At 37.1% G+C, this 15,038-nt stretch overlaps 1 protein-coding gene across 28 annotated transcripts in view; it reads right to left on the bottom strand.

Annotated features, from left to right (window-relative positions):
* Positions 1-15,038, bottom strand: part of Pum1 (pumilio RNA binding family member 1) — a 120,380-nt gene that overhangs the window by 71,541 nt on the left and 33,801 nt on the right. For all 28 annotated transcript variants that reach the window (XM_078025787.1, XM_078025783.1, XM_078025782.1 and 25 more), the window contains one exon: positions 10,701-10,769. In XM_078025787.1, the coding sequence (XP_077881913.1) occupies positions 10,701-10,769 (69 nt within the window). The remainder of the gene's footprint in view (positions 1-10,700; positions 10,770-15,038) is intronic.

Genomic DNA, 15,038 nt, shown 5'->3' on the forward strand with positions numbered 1-15,038 from the left:
GCTGCATGACCAATATGATTCTAAAACATGTATACTCAAGAAAATGAGAAATCATATCCCATCTATGTATGATATATCTATCAAAGTGCATAAATGCATTCCACTGCCATCTATAACTAATTAAAACAAATAAATAATAAAAATTAGAAAGGTTGGGGATGTAGCTCAGTGTTGTAAAGGGCCAGGGTGAGGGGATGGGGGAGGGAGGAAGGGGAAAAGAAAAGAAAGAAACAATATAGAGCACAGGTTTCTTTTTTTAGTTATCACCTCTTTTAGTTTAGGAACATCATAGGAACTACCAAATTTTTACCTTCCATTTATATATAGTTAAGAAACTATCTCTTTCATCAGTTACTCAGTACTTATGTGTAAAGATTATTTTTAAATGTTAAAATATTTTTGTTCTGTTTCATTTCACTGAAATCATAAAAAAGTGCCTAAGAATCAACATCTGCTATAATTTTTTTATATTTCTCTAGTAGGCATAATTACAACCTGGCTTCCAGTACTTACTGCTCAAAATTTTTACCCTATTGAAACAAATGGCTACTACTGGATTTCCATGATGATGCCTCCCCCCCACTTTTCTTCCTTTCCGTGGTAAAGTGCAACAAACCCAGGGCCCTGTTTGTGCTAAGCAAGCTTTCTACCCCATCTTTTTTTTTTTTTTTTAAGACAACATCTCAATAAGTAAATGAGAACAGCCTCAACTTGCAAACCTCCTGCCTAAGTCTCCCAAGTAGCTGGGTTTACATGCATGCACTATCACTCCTAACAGTCTCTTAAAATCTCTTTTGATGGAAAATTTAATATATACTCCTTCAAAAGGGAAAGAAGAGAGGGAGGAAGCCTAATTTTTTTGCCTAATTATGCAGTATATAAAACCAACAGCTTTGTTTATTTTTTTTAATGTTTCCCTGGGTTATTAAGCACTTTGATAAGCACTATTAATAGTGATATCTGATGCCTTTAAGTAACACTTCCACCACTACTGATGAAATCACACAAACTGTTCAGTATGGTCTCCCTACATCTGAAAACCAACTTTGCTTTTCTGGCTGGGGCTGAGGGGGAAGCTTCAGCATCTAAACTCCAAAGGTGCTACTTGAACAGACCCAGGAGAGCCTCCATTAGCCACTTCTTGAAGTTAACAAAAACTAGCAAAAGACTCTTTTTAAAAAAATTTTTAAAAAATTTTTATAAAAAATTATAAAAGAAAAACCAGTTATCAATTGATATGCAGTACTTTAAGATAATAAGAATGGTCAAGGGCTGGGGTTGTGGCTGAGTGGTAGAGTGCTCGCCTGGCATGTGTGGGGCACTGGGTTCAATTCTCAGCACTGCATATAAATAGAATAAAAAGGTCCATCGACAAATAAATTTTTAAAAAGACAATGTTCAAGGAAGGTCTTAAAGAAGGAGGGAACTTAGGGAAGACCAGACAATGCAAGGGACTTTCTGCAAATAATAAAGGTGAAAGGAAAGGCCAGTGGAGCATGTGCCCTTTAGGAGACTGGCCATCCACACAGGGGAGAAGTAAGGAGAAGGTGAAAGCACAACTAGCGCCCACGGCCAGCCAGGCTGTGTGCAACACCCAGGGCGTGGTTCTAACCCAAGAGGCAGCAATGGAGAGTGTCACCATAAAAATACTTAAAAAGATTAATCTGACAGTCCTCCACAAAGTGTAGTGAGGGGAAACAAATGGATGCTGAAGCATTTAAGCAGAGAGGCCACTGCAACAACCCAAGCATGAAATGGTAAGAGAAGGAACCTGTGCCAACCAAGGAAGGAAGAGCTGCCGGGATCCCTCTCAGCTTTCACAGCATACCAAAAAACACTATAGAATTTCAAAAGTTAAAAGTCACAGCCCATTATGATGATCAGAAATGAAGTCACTGTGTATACACAGAAGTTCTCTTAATTAGGAATCTGTTTGGTAGAGTCAGTTGAGGGCAAAGTGTAGACAAAAGAGTACCCAAGTATATTAATATTGTCAAGTTGAGATTTTATTGGTCCTAAGGGAATTAAGGCAGCCCTTTAAGAGTCACTGAAGGTTCCTGGGGAACCAAAATGAGCAATAAAAGGAGGAAAACAGCAATCAAGTAAAGATAATAAGATTTGGTAACTCTCAAATGTTAGGATAAATGTAAATAAGTTAGAATTGCAGGGTCAGCTCTTCCGCTGATGACTCCCGTTAAAATTCCAAAATGCACAAGGGTTCCCCAACTTCTTTACACATCAAAACACAACGAGGGGCTGGTTGTGGCTCAGCGGTACAGCGTTTACATAGCATGTGTGAAGCACTGTGTTTGATTCTCAGAGCTATAAATAATTAAATAGGAAGGTAGATAGATAGGTAGGTAAGCAGATATAGATAGATAAATGGATAGATCCATGGACAACTAAAAAGACATATTTTTTAAAAACCACAACACTAGTCAACAACTTCGTCCCCAAACCCACACATTTAAAAAAATAAAAATAAAATAAACCATTGTTTGTACTTTTATAAAGAAAACCTTTCAAAAAAAAATACTCAGAGACACAGATAGCACCTGTTATTTGGGGATGAATTAACCTATCCTTCTCCACTGCACACACGCTCCTAAATCTACTAAAAGGCAAATTTAGTAACTTCCTGTTTCAGATTATTGGAAAAATAGCTACAGGAAACTTTTTTTTCTCTATTATCTTCAGAAAACCTGACAGATGACAGCAAAGTATGTTCAAAAAATGATACAATACCTGAAGTAAATCTGGTTTTCCTGCATAATACAAGAGTAAACATGTAAGGAAACAGAACATTAGTTATCAAATTACCTATAAATGAGGCTGTGTCTGTGTGTGTATGACTAGTTTGATCTATAGCACAACCACATTCATGTTATAATAGGCCTATATTTCATAACAACTACATAATAGTACTTTAGAACCCAGTATGCAAAAGATACATCCCAGATCACTTAGGAAACCTGCAAAGTTTACAAATAAAACAGCAAAAACTTCTAGAATGCTTTAGGACCAACACTCCTCAGATCCCCAAAGCAGGAAAGAGTTCATCTGAGAGGGAAAAGAATACTTCACCTCAAGATGGAACCAAATATTTAAACCTTTGCACACACCCAGTCGCAGGGAATTTTTAATTATTGAATGACATGAATCTTAGTGTGCTAGTTATGGAGCCATACCCTTTTTTCATTCATTGCAGGAAAGGAATAGTTCACAGACATGGCTGCTAGGTATACAGAAAACACCAATACTTTTCTGTACATTCTACTTTCTTTACATGCCTCACTATGAGAACCACTGCATACATTGATTAACTAAACTACAATGAATTAAATCTAAGAGAGATCAGTAGAATAGAGAAAAGAGACTTAGGGGAGTGGATACTAAAGAATGATATTGGCCTGTTTATATTGCTAAATTGTGTACATGTGTGAATATGTAATAACAAATCCCACCATCATGTACAACTACAAAGCACCAATTTAAAAATGTAGAAAAACATATATGCAAAAGAGAAAAAAATTTTATGAATTGGCTTTGATATTCTGGTTCCTTATCAGCAAAATTACACAATCAGAAGGAATTACACACAACGTAGTTTCACACAAGCTTGCGCAAGCAATTAACAAAAGTAATTCCAGTTTTCCAAACATCATCTTATCTACTTGTGTGTATACATAAAATGAGGACTACTGGGGTTTGTTTGGTTGTTTTTGTTTTTGTTTTAAAGACATGTTTCTATGACCTAAGAAGTGGCTCAAGTGTCCTACTGATCCAGTTACAACTATATTTAATGAAAAATCTTTTATGACAAATGCTTTATATCAGATTCAATTTATACGATATTATTCATCCTATACACTCTATAAAAGTAACTATAATTTTAAAATACACATATTGTATAGAAGGTAAAATGAGTGCTTTCAGTTTTTTCTATTTCTTATCCTCTGCTCCACCCCTCTACATCCCTGAGGATGGAAAAGTTATCTCAATAAAAAATACAACCAAGGGGGGCTGGGATTGTGGCTCACCTAGCACGGGCGGGACCCGGGTTCGATTCTCAGCACCACATAAAATAAAGGCATTGTATTGTGTCATTTACCAAAAAAAAAAAAAAAAAAAACAAGGTGCTGGGGCTTGTAGCTCACTGGCAGAGTAGTTGGCTAGCATACGTGAGGCACTGGGATTGATCCTCAGCACCACATAAAAATAAAAATAAAATAAAGGCTTCTGTCCATCTACAATTAAAAAAAATTTTAAGAAAAAAAAGGAAAGAAAATACAACCAATATTAACCGAGGTCCTCTTGTAGGGATAGGGGAGGGCCATGAGAATACTACAAATCACTTGCTATTTGAATTTCTTACACCTCTTCTAGCTAGTGAGAGAAAAAGGAACAGATACTTGAAGCTGGATTTTGAATAGTTAGTAGACTCAATTAATATGCAGAACAAATAGTAGGAAAACTCGGGATTTGAAGTTACAGAAATTTAAGTTCAAATAGCTGGTTCATGACTTCACTGACCTCTCTAATTCTGCCTGCCTTATCTATAAAAGGCACCATAAGTTGCAAGATCACTATGAAAATTGTAATACATATGAAGTGATTAGCAGTGTACTGGGAAAAATTGTATATGTTCAATTTATTTCAGTTTCTATTATTTTTGACCCTAACAAAACAGAATTTTAATTCCATCCAAATCTTGACACTTATGACCTTAGCTGGAGTCATCTTACCTTAGGACGCCTTTTCCTCATCTTACTATTGTTCTTGTCGGCAGTGGTACATGGGATTGAACCCAGAGGCACCCTATCACTCAGTAACACCTCCAGCGCTTTTTATTTTCTATTATGAGACAATGTCTTGCTAACTTGCTAACATGCTACAGCTGGTCTTGACTTATGATCCTGCCTCTACCTCTTGAGTTGCTGAATTCATAGGAGTATGCCACTACTCCTGGCTCCTTTTCCTCATCTTAAAAGGGAAAATAATATACCTCAAAACGTTTTATAAGATTCAAATAGGCCTGGGGTTGTTGGCTCAGCGGTAGAATGCTCGCCTAGTACATGTGAGGCACTGGGTTCCATCCTCAGCACCACAAAAAAATAAAATAAAATAAAGGTATTGTGTCCAACTACAAATAAAAAAATATTTAAAGATTTACAAGTGCTATCAATAACACAACTAATGCTAAAAAAGTCTGAACAGTATTAGTATAATTTCACTGGTTTGCCCTATCAAGCACAATGATAAGTATCAAAGAATGATAACATTATTTAGCCAAAGAAGGATCATAACAGGGCAGAAATTAATGGAATGTTTGAATGTAGCAGAACATAATAGCAGTGGGTCTAGTGCAGCCTAGAAAGCAGATACTGGAATGAGTTGTACATAGTTTTCAAAGTGACAGGACAAAATTAGAAACCAGGGTGTAACTGTCAGATATACCCACATTTCCTAGTTACAGAATACCTTCTTCTATCTGACATCTCAAAATGCCCAATCTCAACCCCAAAACTATTATGGGGTACCAGGAACTTCCTCAAACAATACTCATGGAAAGATCATTTCACATCTAACACACAGTCGTTAACTAATATGTAAGCCAATTACTATGATCTTGCTCCTTTAGGCCACCTGGCCTGGTTAGTGATTTTTTTCTAAAGTAAACATTTAATTTTAAAAGAAGTCAAAAATGCCCCCAATCCAAACAGTATTAGTACAAAACTAATGGAACTAGGACCTTTCGCATTCCCACCTGTATTCAAAAAGTTTCTTTTAGAGAAGGGTAATTAGTTGTACTCCTTGGCCAGGCACTTTTATATTAATATACTTCAAGGCATTATTAACTGTTCCTCTAGACTGCAAGAAAGAATACATCATCTCACTGGTGGACAATATATCTCTTTTCCAACACTGAATCACCTCTGTAATCAAGTGAACTTCTTTTATGGGACTTACAAGGAATTGCCAGTACACAGTAGCCCTTTCAGGGCTGCAATTCTACAAGCTCTTTTAGTTACCCAAAAGCCTGCAGTTCTGAGATGCTCTTTGCCCTAATAGAAAGATGTGGAAAAGAATTTCATGGTCAGCCTGCACATCAGGCTTTCTAGAATTATCCATCTATGGACTCTAATGAACACTCCAGTGTCACGAAGCTGCACAACAGTGAAATGGTCACTTTAAAAAATCAATGAGAAGTCCCAAAATCTCTCAAAACACAAGGGAGAAGTCACTCTAAAAGGGCATCTTTTAGATGTCCTCTGGAATACCTTAAAAGTCTAACTATTCTTCTTTTCTACCTGTAAAGACAGAAATAAGAGCAAACTACAAGAATCACAGACCTGAAAGAGCACCGAGAAAACTATTCAGTGCATTATCTTTGACTTACAAAGGGAAAAAAGCCAAGTCCAGAGATGATGAATGTCTACACCTTCTCCAAATCACTACCAAATTCTTCCCTCTGCAATGCTTCTGCTAGCTCACATTTATGAACAGAATTCTTTTACAATGTCTGATAAGAATCTACAGCTATATTTTAAATAAATCTCACCTTATTCTACTTCCAAGGAATAGCACAGATCCTTTATCACTCCATATGCAGATTTCCTTCATCAGATTTACAAACTTGGTTATTACCAAGGGTAGGTTTATTTGGGTGGTTGATTTTTTTGTTGATGTTTTGCTTCGTTATTGTTGTTGTTTTCTTGGCAGTACTAAAATTAAACCTAAGAGTACGCTACCATTGAGCTACATCCCAGCCCTTTATATTTTTTTTATTTTGAAACATGGCCTAACTAAATTTCCAAGCCTTGCCTCAAACTCAAAATTCTCCTGACTCAAGTCTCCAAAGTAGCTGGGATTACAGGCCTATACCACTGTGCCTGGCTCCAAGGATAGATTTTTTTTTTTTTCAAAGACAAAGAGCCAAATACCTAAATACAATTCACTCATCACAGAAAAAGATAGTATTCTCTACTATCTTAACTACCCTGGAAGTTGTCAAGTTGACTACACATCAAGGAAAGTCAAGAAAAAAGAAGACCCCTGGTTTTTAAAACTTGAAAAAACAATTATGCAAAATAAGGTATCTTTCTGTCAAAGGCTCACAACAGTACATTCCAATTAGAACTCCTCTCCTCTTTATAAATCCATGCTAAAATGGCATGAACAGGAATAACAGTACCCTTCTACAAGAGAAGAAACAAGTCCTGCAAGATCATACCAAACCAATGTAGGAACAGAGCCCAGAAACTCCAATTCAGCACATCTGCCTCTAAAGTACTAAAATACTCTCTTAACTCTCAACTCACAGACTAATCTTTCATAGTAAATAAAAACCGCTCAAGTATATGACTTTCAGCTTTTCAGGACTTGAAAGAGAAGGCCAAGAATGTGCATGGACTATTTTAATATTATTTGTGGCCCCAATCCTACAATTTTCCTTTCTTTCTTTTAATACTGACTTTCTAGATTAAGAGGCAAGTAAAGCCCTGATAGTGAGTACTTTAGCTAACAAAGGCTGCACTTAAGGTTTGAAACTGATAATTTTAAGTAGCCACTTCTTTGCAAGACTTCTACTACGAAATGTTCTAAATTTTTCCAAGCGACAAAGAGTCCTAGTAGTGCTTTGAAGGAAAAAAATAGAAGCTAAGCAACACTAACTTTAACCACTAGAAATAAATTACATTGAATGAAACCAATTCTCTGTGAATTTTAAAGATTCATCTATTTCTGTACATAGATACTTCAATGAAGGCACATATACACAAATACAAACACACAAGAAATATGTAATGGGCCTAGCTAAAAAGTTCATGCAATTTTCTTTATTTATGATGGTAAATATTTACATACTGCTTTCTGAAGATGTACTATTGCTAATCTTTTATGCTAATCTCCCCTGTATTGCTACAAAAACAACAACAAACATCTCCCAATTTGCCCCTATCCAAATCCTAACTAGACTAGAAGATGCTTCTTATCTGATATGCTACATCCATTAAAATGATCTCCAACGAGTCCTGCCATAATGATCCTCCTCTGAACTCCAACCACAGAAGAAACCGTTATGTTTTCACATGGATTCACTGTTTCCTCTAGCTAAAGAAACTCTTTGAGTACAGAAACCTCATTGCATATTTAGGTGGTCTCCTTTGTCTAGAAACTGAGCTGTACTTTAAGAAAAAAAAAAACCCAGAAAGTTATCTGTGTTTTGGAAGTAAAGTATTATAATGCTTTTAAACTCTCCCCACCCCCCAAAAAATAAAAGTAACTTACAAAATTCTCTCCAAAACATCAATTTTTATGAAGCTTACTAAAATGAAATGTTTTACCTCTCAATTATTTTGCAAATGGTAGTTTTATTTACTTTAATTATGGGCACATGTTTTGGAGTAGAAGGAATGCAGGTCAAAATCCAAGGTCTACCACACACTACAAGTGTTACTTTGGGCAGATTAATTCATGCATCTTGGCTTCCTTATCTGGATAAGAGAACTGTTCTCTCAGTGGTACTGATGAGACAATACATGGAAATTTCTTAGTATCTGTCTAATAAGTGGTTGACAAATGGTAGTTGCTACTGTTACTTTGTGAATATTGAGATGACCCAGCATTACTTTTGGAATATACTTTATTTATTTACTTATACATCCACATCTGAGAAATTACATACAAGTCCAATAAATTGCACTTATGTAAGAAAAAAAGAATTATCATTTAAGTAAAATTCACCCTCTTATTAAATCTTGTTCACTATTCAATTAAAATTCAGCCTGTAGGGGTAAGAGTAGGGTATTTTATTAATTTTCTATCTTGCTCTTCTTAGGATTGGATTTTTGATCTATACTTCTATTGATGGACTAGAGCATCTTAGAATCACAGGAATAGGGGAAACAGACAAAGTAGTTTCTCCTGCCCAGGCAAGGTGGCACACACCTGTAATCTCATCGATTTGGACGGCTAAAGCAAGAGGATCACAAGTTCAAAGCCAGCCTCAGCAATTTAGCAAGGACCTAAGGAACTCAGGGAAACCCTGTCTCTAAATAAAATACAAAAAGGGCTGGAGATGTGGCCCAGTAGTTGCGTGCCCCTGGGTTCAATCCATGCCAAAAAAAAAAAAAAGTAGTTTCTAATTCTGTACTTAATATCTAACCAACCTGTTAAATTTTCTTCTCAAACTTTGCTCTGAAAATTAAATGACAAAGTCTCTAAGCCAATAACCACGTGGATATTTTAATACATACTGTTTCAATGATTTTAAGGAGGGATGGGAAACACAAGACACCCATCAATCATCTCTTAAAAGCAATGAATCCAAGATGATAAGACACAGGAGTCTTGTGACCACAGATGATTCAGAAAAGCTGAAAGCAAAATCTTATAACAAAAAGCAAGAATCTCAAGTCCAAAACACCAAAAAATTTTAACTATTTAATGCCTACTCACAAAGACAATCCATGAGTGCTTTTTTTATAATTCAGAAGAGGAATTACCTCAATTCTGAATCCTCAGAACCTAGCACAGTGCCCGGATCAAAGAATATTTGCTAAATTAAATAAGTGTATCTAATGGATGACATACATGAAACACCTAAAATATAAGAATTCTCCCTACTTTAAAACATTAAAAATATAGTTTTTAAATATCAGATATAAAACAATTAAAATAGAAAACCTAAGACTTTTCTCCAGAATGAGAACCCGAAGAAAATTTTGTATTTCTGAACCTGTGACATCTTAAACAATTATTACAAACTATATTTTCTTCGTCATCAATAGATGCTTACTGTCAATAACTACAATCACCAGAATTTGGTTTTGCTTTAGTTACCTGTACACTACACCCAACTGTACCCCCCACCTTCCCTTTTCTTCTTCTTTTTTTTTTTTTTTGGTAATAGTCCTGGTGATATTAACCCAGGGATACTCTGCCTTTGAACTACATCTCCAGTCTCTTTTTTATTTCATTTTGAAACAGGGTCTTGCCAAGTTGCTGAAGCTGGCCTTGAACTTACAATCCTCCAGCATCAGTCTCCCAAGTACCTGGGATTACAGGTGTGCACCACAGAGCAAGTGCCAGGCATATAATTCCCTTTTTAAAATTATGGCAGTGTTAGCTATCAATATGATGAATGGCAGGAAACTTCAATTTTGCAAATTTTAATTACAAAGTAAAATTCTTCTTTCTGAATTCTTTCTAAAGGATGACTGACTCAGACCTCAATCTTCTGTAATTAGGTGACTACAAACCTAATAATCTGCCCCGAAAAGGCAAAGGCATTACTCTGAAAATAGGTTATTGTCATATTGTGATTAGCAACTGCCAAAGAACCTAACCACTGAAAAATGAGGCAAAGGTAAGGACATTTGATACATACAAAATTAAAATATATATTTGAATTTTGACAGCTCTATTTTTAGCTAACTATTTAATATATAATTTTAAATCATTTGTCCTCATTTTTTATTGCTTTGTTTTGTTCTTAAATTATTAGGTTATGGTTAACCTTCTTCCTATAATGATACAGTTCTGACAAAATTCTCCAGCATCCCATTCCTAGCATGAGGATGGCAACAAGAAAAAGCAAGCACATACTTCTGGAGACTAGATCAGACACATTTGATGAAAGACAACTCCAACTTTCCCTTAAGAGAAGACCCACTTTTCTGACACACCAGCTCACTTACCTCTCCCATCGCTCTTCCCTCCAGAGCAAGTGCTTGAAAATCATGATTCAGTTCATCCATAGAACGTACCTGGTGTTCAGAATAGAGAAGGAAAAAGCTTCAAGTCAGTATATTTAATTTCACATACAAATTACACAACTGAAACTTTTCTATATTTACTTTCAGATACTGACAAAAGATAGTAACAAAAATGAAGTAAGATGAAACATTCACTTACCTTTAACCCTCAAGGTTCCCCTAAGATCACTGTTTATCCCCTCCCAATCCCTTTTGTTTTCAAAACATTAAAACACAATCATAAACATAATTTTGTTAGCCGTTTTTCATACTTTGGGGGGTGGGGAGATTGGTGATTGAACTCAGGGACACTTGACCATTGCGCCACATCCCTAGTCCTTTTCTGTATTTTATTTAGAGACAAGAGTCTCAATGAGTTGCTTAGCACCTTGCTTTGAACTTGAAATCCTCCTACCTCAGCCTCCCAAGCCTCTGGGATTACAGGCATTCACCACCACACCCAATTCTCATATACTTTAATAAGATAAAGACCACTATGCTGAAGAGCAATGATGTTTGAAGATTATTATGTGACCAATTCAGATAATGAGTCAAAATATCACAGTGCTCCATTCAACAGTGAATAGTTAAGTATAAGCTAAGGAACTCACATGATGCAATTCACTATTCAAAAGAGGTAAATCTCTGCCCATCCTTAAGAAAGGGACTTATTAAAGAGAAAGACTTCCTAGCACTTCAGGAGGCAGAGGTACAAGGACTGCCAAGTATAAGACTGGCCTGGATAACTAAGGGAGAACTGTCTCAAAATAAAATAAAACTATAGGGATGAAGGCTGGAGTTGTGGCTCAGCGGTAGAGTGCTCACTTAGCATATGTGATCCTCAGCAGCACATAAAAATAAGTGAAATAAAGGTATTGTGTCCAACTACAACTAAAAAAATAAATATTAAAAAATTTTTCAAAAAAAAAAAAGAAAGGACTGGGGATGTAGCTTCGTGGTTTAGTAGCTTAGTGGGTTTAATCCCCAGTACTGGTGAAGAGAAAAAGAAGGAAGGTTCTTCTGTCCTCTAGAAAAGACCCCCAACTGCCTGAAGCAGAAGCAGAAATCTCCCAAACCCTCTCCCCTGATCACCACTACCTTCCCATGGTTGGTATACAAATTTCTTTGCACACAGTAAGTGCAAAGAAAGTGAAGCTAGAGCCAAGCAAGAGGAAAGTGTATAGAGCGCATGAAACAGAATGCAGCTGAGAACCAACTTTTTTTGGGGGGGCGGGGGGCAGGTGCCAGGGAACTGAACACAAGAGTTCACTGAGCCACCACTGAGCCACATTCCCAGCCCTTTTTATTTAGACACAGGGTCTCACCAAGTTGCTTAGGGCCTCACTAAATTGCTGAGACTGGCTTTGCACTCACACTCCTCCTGCCTCAGCTCCTGAGCCACTAAGATAACAGGCATGTACCATTGAGGCCAGTAAAAATCTTAATTTGTCTAAACTGACACTATATAAAAATGTAATCATTTTGTTGCTTTGAATCGCATATTTTTAAACCCAGAGGAGACACATGCTACAAATTACACTATGTCATAACAGTTTTGGAATGTTTGCTAAAAATGTAAATTTATGAAATTAAAATTTAGTTATAAATACAAACGGAGACAAGGCTTGTTACTATGGTATAACAATCTCAAAAGGCCTTGAAATAACTTAAGATCACTTAACAGGGTGAGTTCACATTATTTAGGTAAGCTGGATATGTTCTAAACTGTACCTAATAAAAACAAAGGGAAGTGGGGCTGGGGTTGTGGCTCAATGGTAGAGCACTCGCCTTGTATATGCAAGACCCTGGGTTCGAATCTCAGCACCACATAAAAATAAATGAGTGAAATAAAGGTATTGTGTCCAACTACAACTAAAAAATAAACATTAAAAAAAAAACAAAGGGAAGAATGAGGACAGGATGTTAACTGGAAGCTGCAAATGTTATGATCTTGAATCTTCAGGCCAGCATTAACATTTACAAAGCAAGCAAATCAAACACACAAAGGTCTATATCTACCTCCTGTGAAATCCAATTATACATTTAAGCTAGGCAATTCCTGAAAATCCAAAAACCTACAAATATAGTTTTAATCAGAAATATTAGAAATTCTATTTGTATATCCCAAGGAAATTAGGAGTAAGAAGGCAGTGAATATGCATTATGCAAATTTATGTAATCACCAAAACAATCTCATGGTTATTATTTCCATTTAAGAAGTTAGAAGATAAGTCAGTCAGCCAGCAATTCTGGAGGCAAGAAGATGGCAAGTTCAGGACCAGCCTGAGCAATTTAGCAAGACCCTGTCTCTAAATAAAATTTAAAAGGTAGAATGCCCCTGGGGTTCAATGGCTAGTACCAAAACAAAGGGAAAAAAAATGTGAAGACTGACACCAGGTGCCATGCAATGAATGGCCTGCCACCGTAATCACAGCAACTCAGGAATCTGAGGCAGGATGGAAAGTTGAAGGCCAACCCAGGCAAGACCCTATCTCAAAAAATGAAAAGGGCCAGATGAAGTGGTGCCTGTAATCCTAGTGGCTCAGGAGGCTGAGACAAGAGGATCACGGGTTCAAAGTCAGCCTCAGCAACAGTGAGGCACTAAGCAACTCAGTGAGATCGTGTCTGGAAATAAAATACAAAATAGGGCTGGGGATGTGGCTCAGTGGTTGAGTGCCCCTGAGTTCAATCCCCAGTACCCAAAAAAAAAGAAAAAAAGAAAAAGTTTGGGGATGTACCTCAGTGATAGAGGGCCTCTGGGTTCAATCCCCCAGTACTGCTAAAGAATGGAATGAACGAATTAAAGCTGAGCCTTAGAGAAATGCATTCTCCAACCATTGTTAAACAGAGAAGAGTATAAGAGAAAACCAAAACTCAGAGCACTGAAATGATATGTCCAATGGTCTTCCTACATCACCAAACTGCCTCCGTGGCATTCACAGGAAATCCCACTCGCAGTGTTGTACTAGGAACATAATAAAACAGCCTTGTGCTTTGCAGTGGGCTTTGGTGTTCTCAGTCTTCTTGCCTTTGTTTTCCACTGTCTACCCTCCTGTGTTCAAAGCATGCCTATCCTGCCCCTGTAGATATTTTCTACTCTTTTTCTCTAGCTTCTTTCCATCTTTTTTTTTTCCCCTTTTCACAACTTATTTGCTGTTTGTCTCTCACAGGTCTCCTCTTTCCTTCACACTCTTTATTCCCTCCAGCCCTCTGTCTCTACAAGTGTGACTCTTCCCCTATCTCTGTGTACCACCCTCTCCCTGCCTCCCAGAGTCAACTATTAAGAAGCCTGAGCTGGGTGTGGTGGTGCATGCCTGTAATCCCAGAGCTCAGCAGGCTAAGGGAGGAGATTCACAAGTTTGAGGCTGGCTAGCCAACTTGACAAGGCCCTAAGCAACTTAGGCCCAGTCTCAAAATAAAATATAAAAAGCGGGGTTGGGGTTGTGGCTCAGTGGTAGAGCACTAGTCTAACATATGCGAAGCCCTGGGTTTGATCCTCAGCACCACATAAAAATAAATAAATGAAGGTTCTGTAAGAGAAAGAAAGAGAGAAATTTCACTATCTGCAGTTTTCTTTACTAACCCAGAAACTCCATTTTAAAGTTTTACTCTCAATTAACTAAATCAGATCACACAAAAGGATTTTTTAACTATTCAGGAAGTTATTTGTTTAGAATATAAGCAATAAATGACACCAAGCAGACTTTCCAGCCAAGATTCTTCCTAGTAAACAAAACTAATGAACCAAAAATGATGTTCAGAAATCAAGAGAAATCAAATAACAACACAGACAGCTGCAAGAAATAAAATAAATAAGAAGCCTTTTCCACCATGAAGGAGAAGAGCTGTCACTTTATTTTATATTTATTTATTTATTTTTATTTTTTTAGTTATCAGCGGACACAACATCTTTGTTTGTATGTGGTGCTGAGGATCAAACCCGGGCCGCACGCATGCCAGGCGAGCGCGCTACTGCTTGAGCCACATCCCCAGCCCCTGTCTGTCACTTTTAATCAGAGTAAATTCCACCATCGAGACAAAACAATCTTTTCAAGTTCTTAAAATCTACACCTCCCCTTTCTCTAGAAATCTCTTTTGAGTAGCAAGTTAATGTCAATTTGTAGCTGCTGCCTCTCCCCACAAAGGTACTTCGCAGTCCCTTTGTCAAAAGGGCAAAGAGAGATTGGGCACAGTGAGGCACACATGTAATCCCAGTGACTCAGGAAGCTGAGGCAGGAGGATCAAAGTTCAAGAGAGGCCTCAGCAACTTAGCAAGATCCT

Source organism: Ictidomys tridecemlineatus, chromosome 11 (genome assembly GCF_052094955.1).
Source record: "Ictidomys tridecemlineatus isolate mIctTri1 chromosome 11, mIctTri1.hap1, whole genome shotgun sequence".
NCBI lineage: Eukaryota > Metazoa > Chordata > Mammalia > Rodentia > Sciuridae > Ictidomys > Ictidomys tridecemlineatus.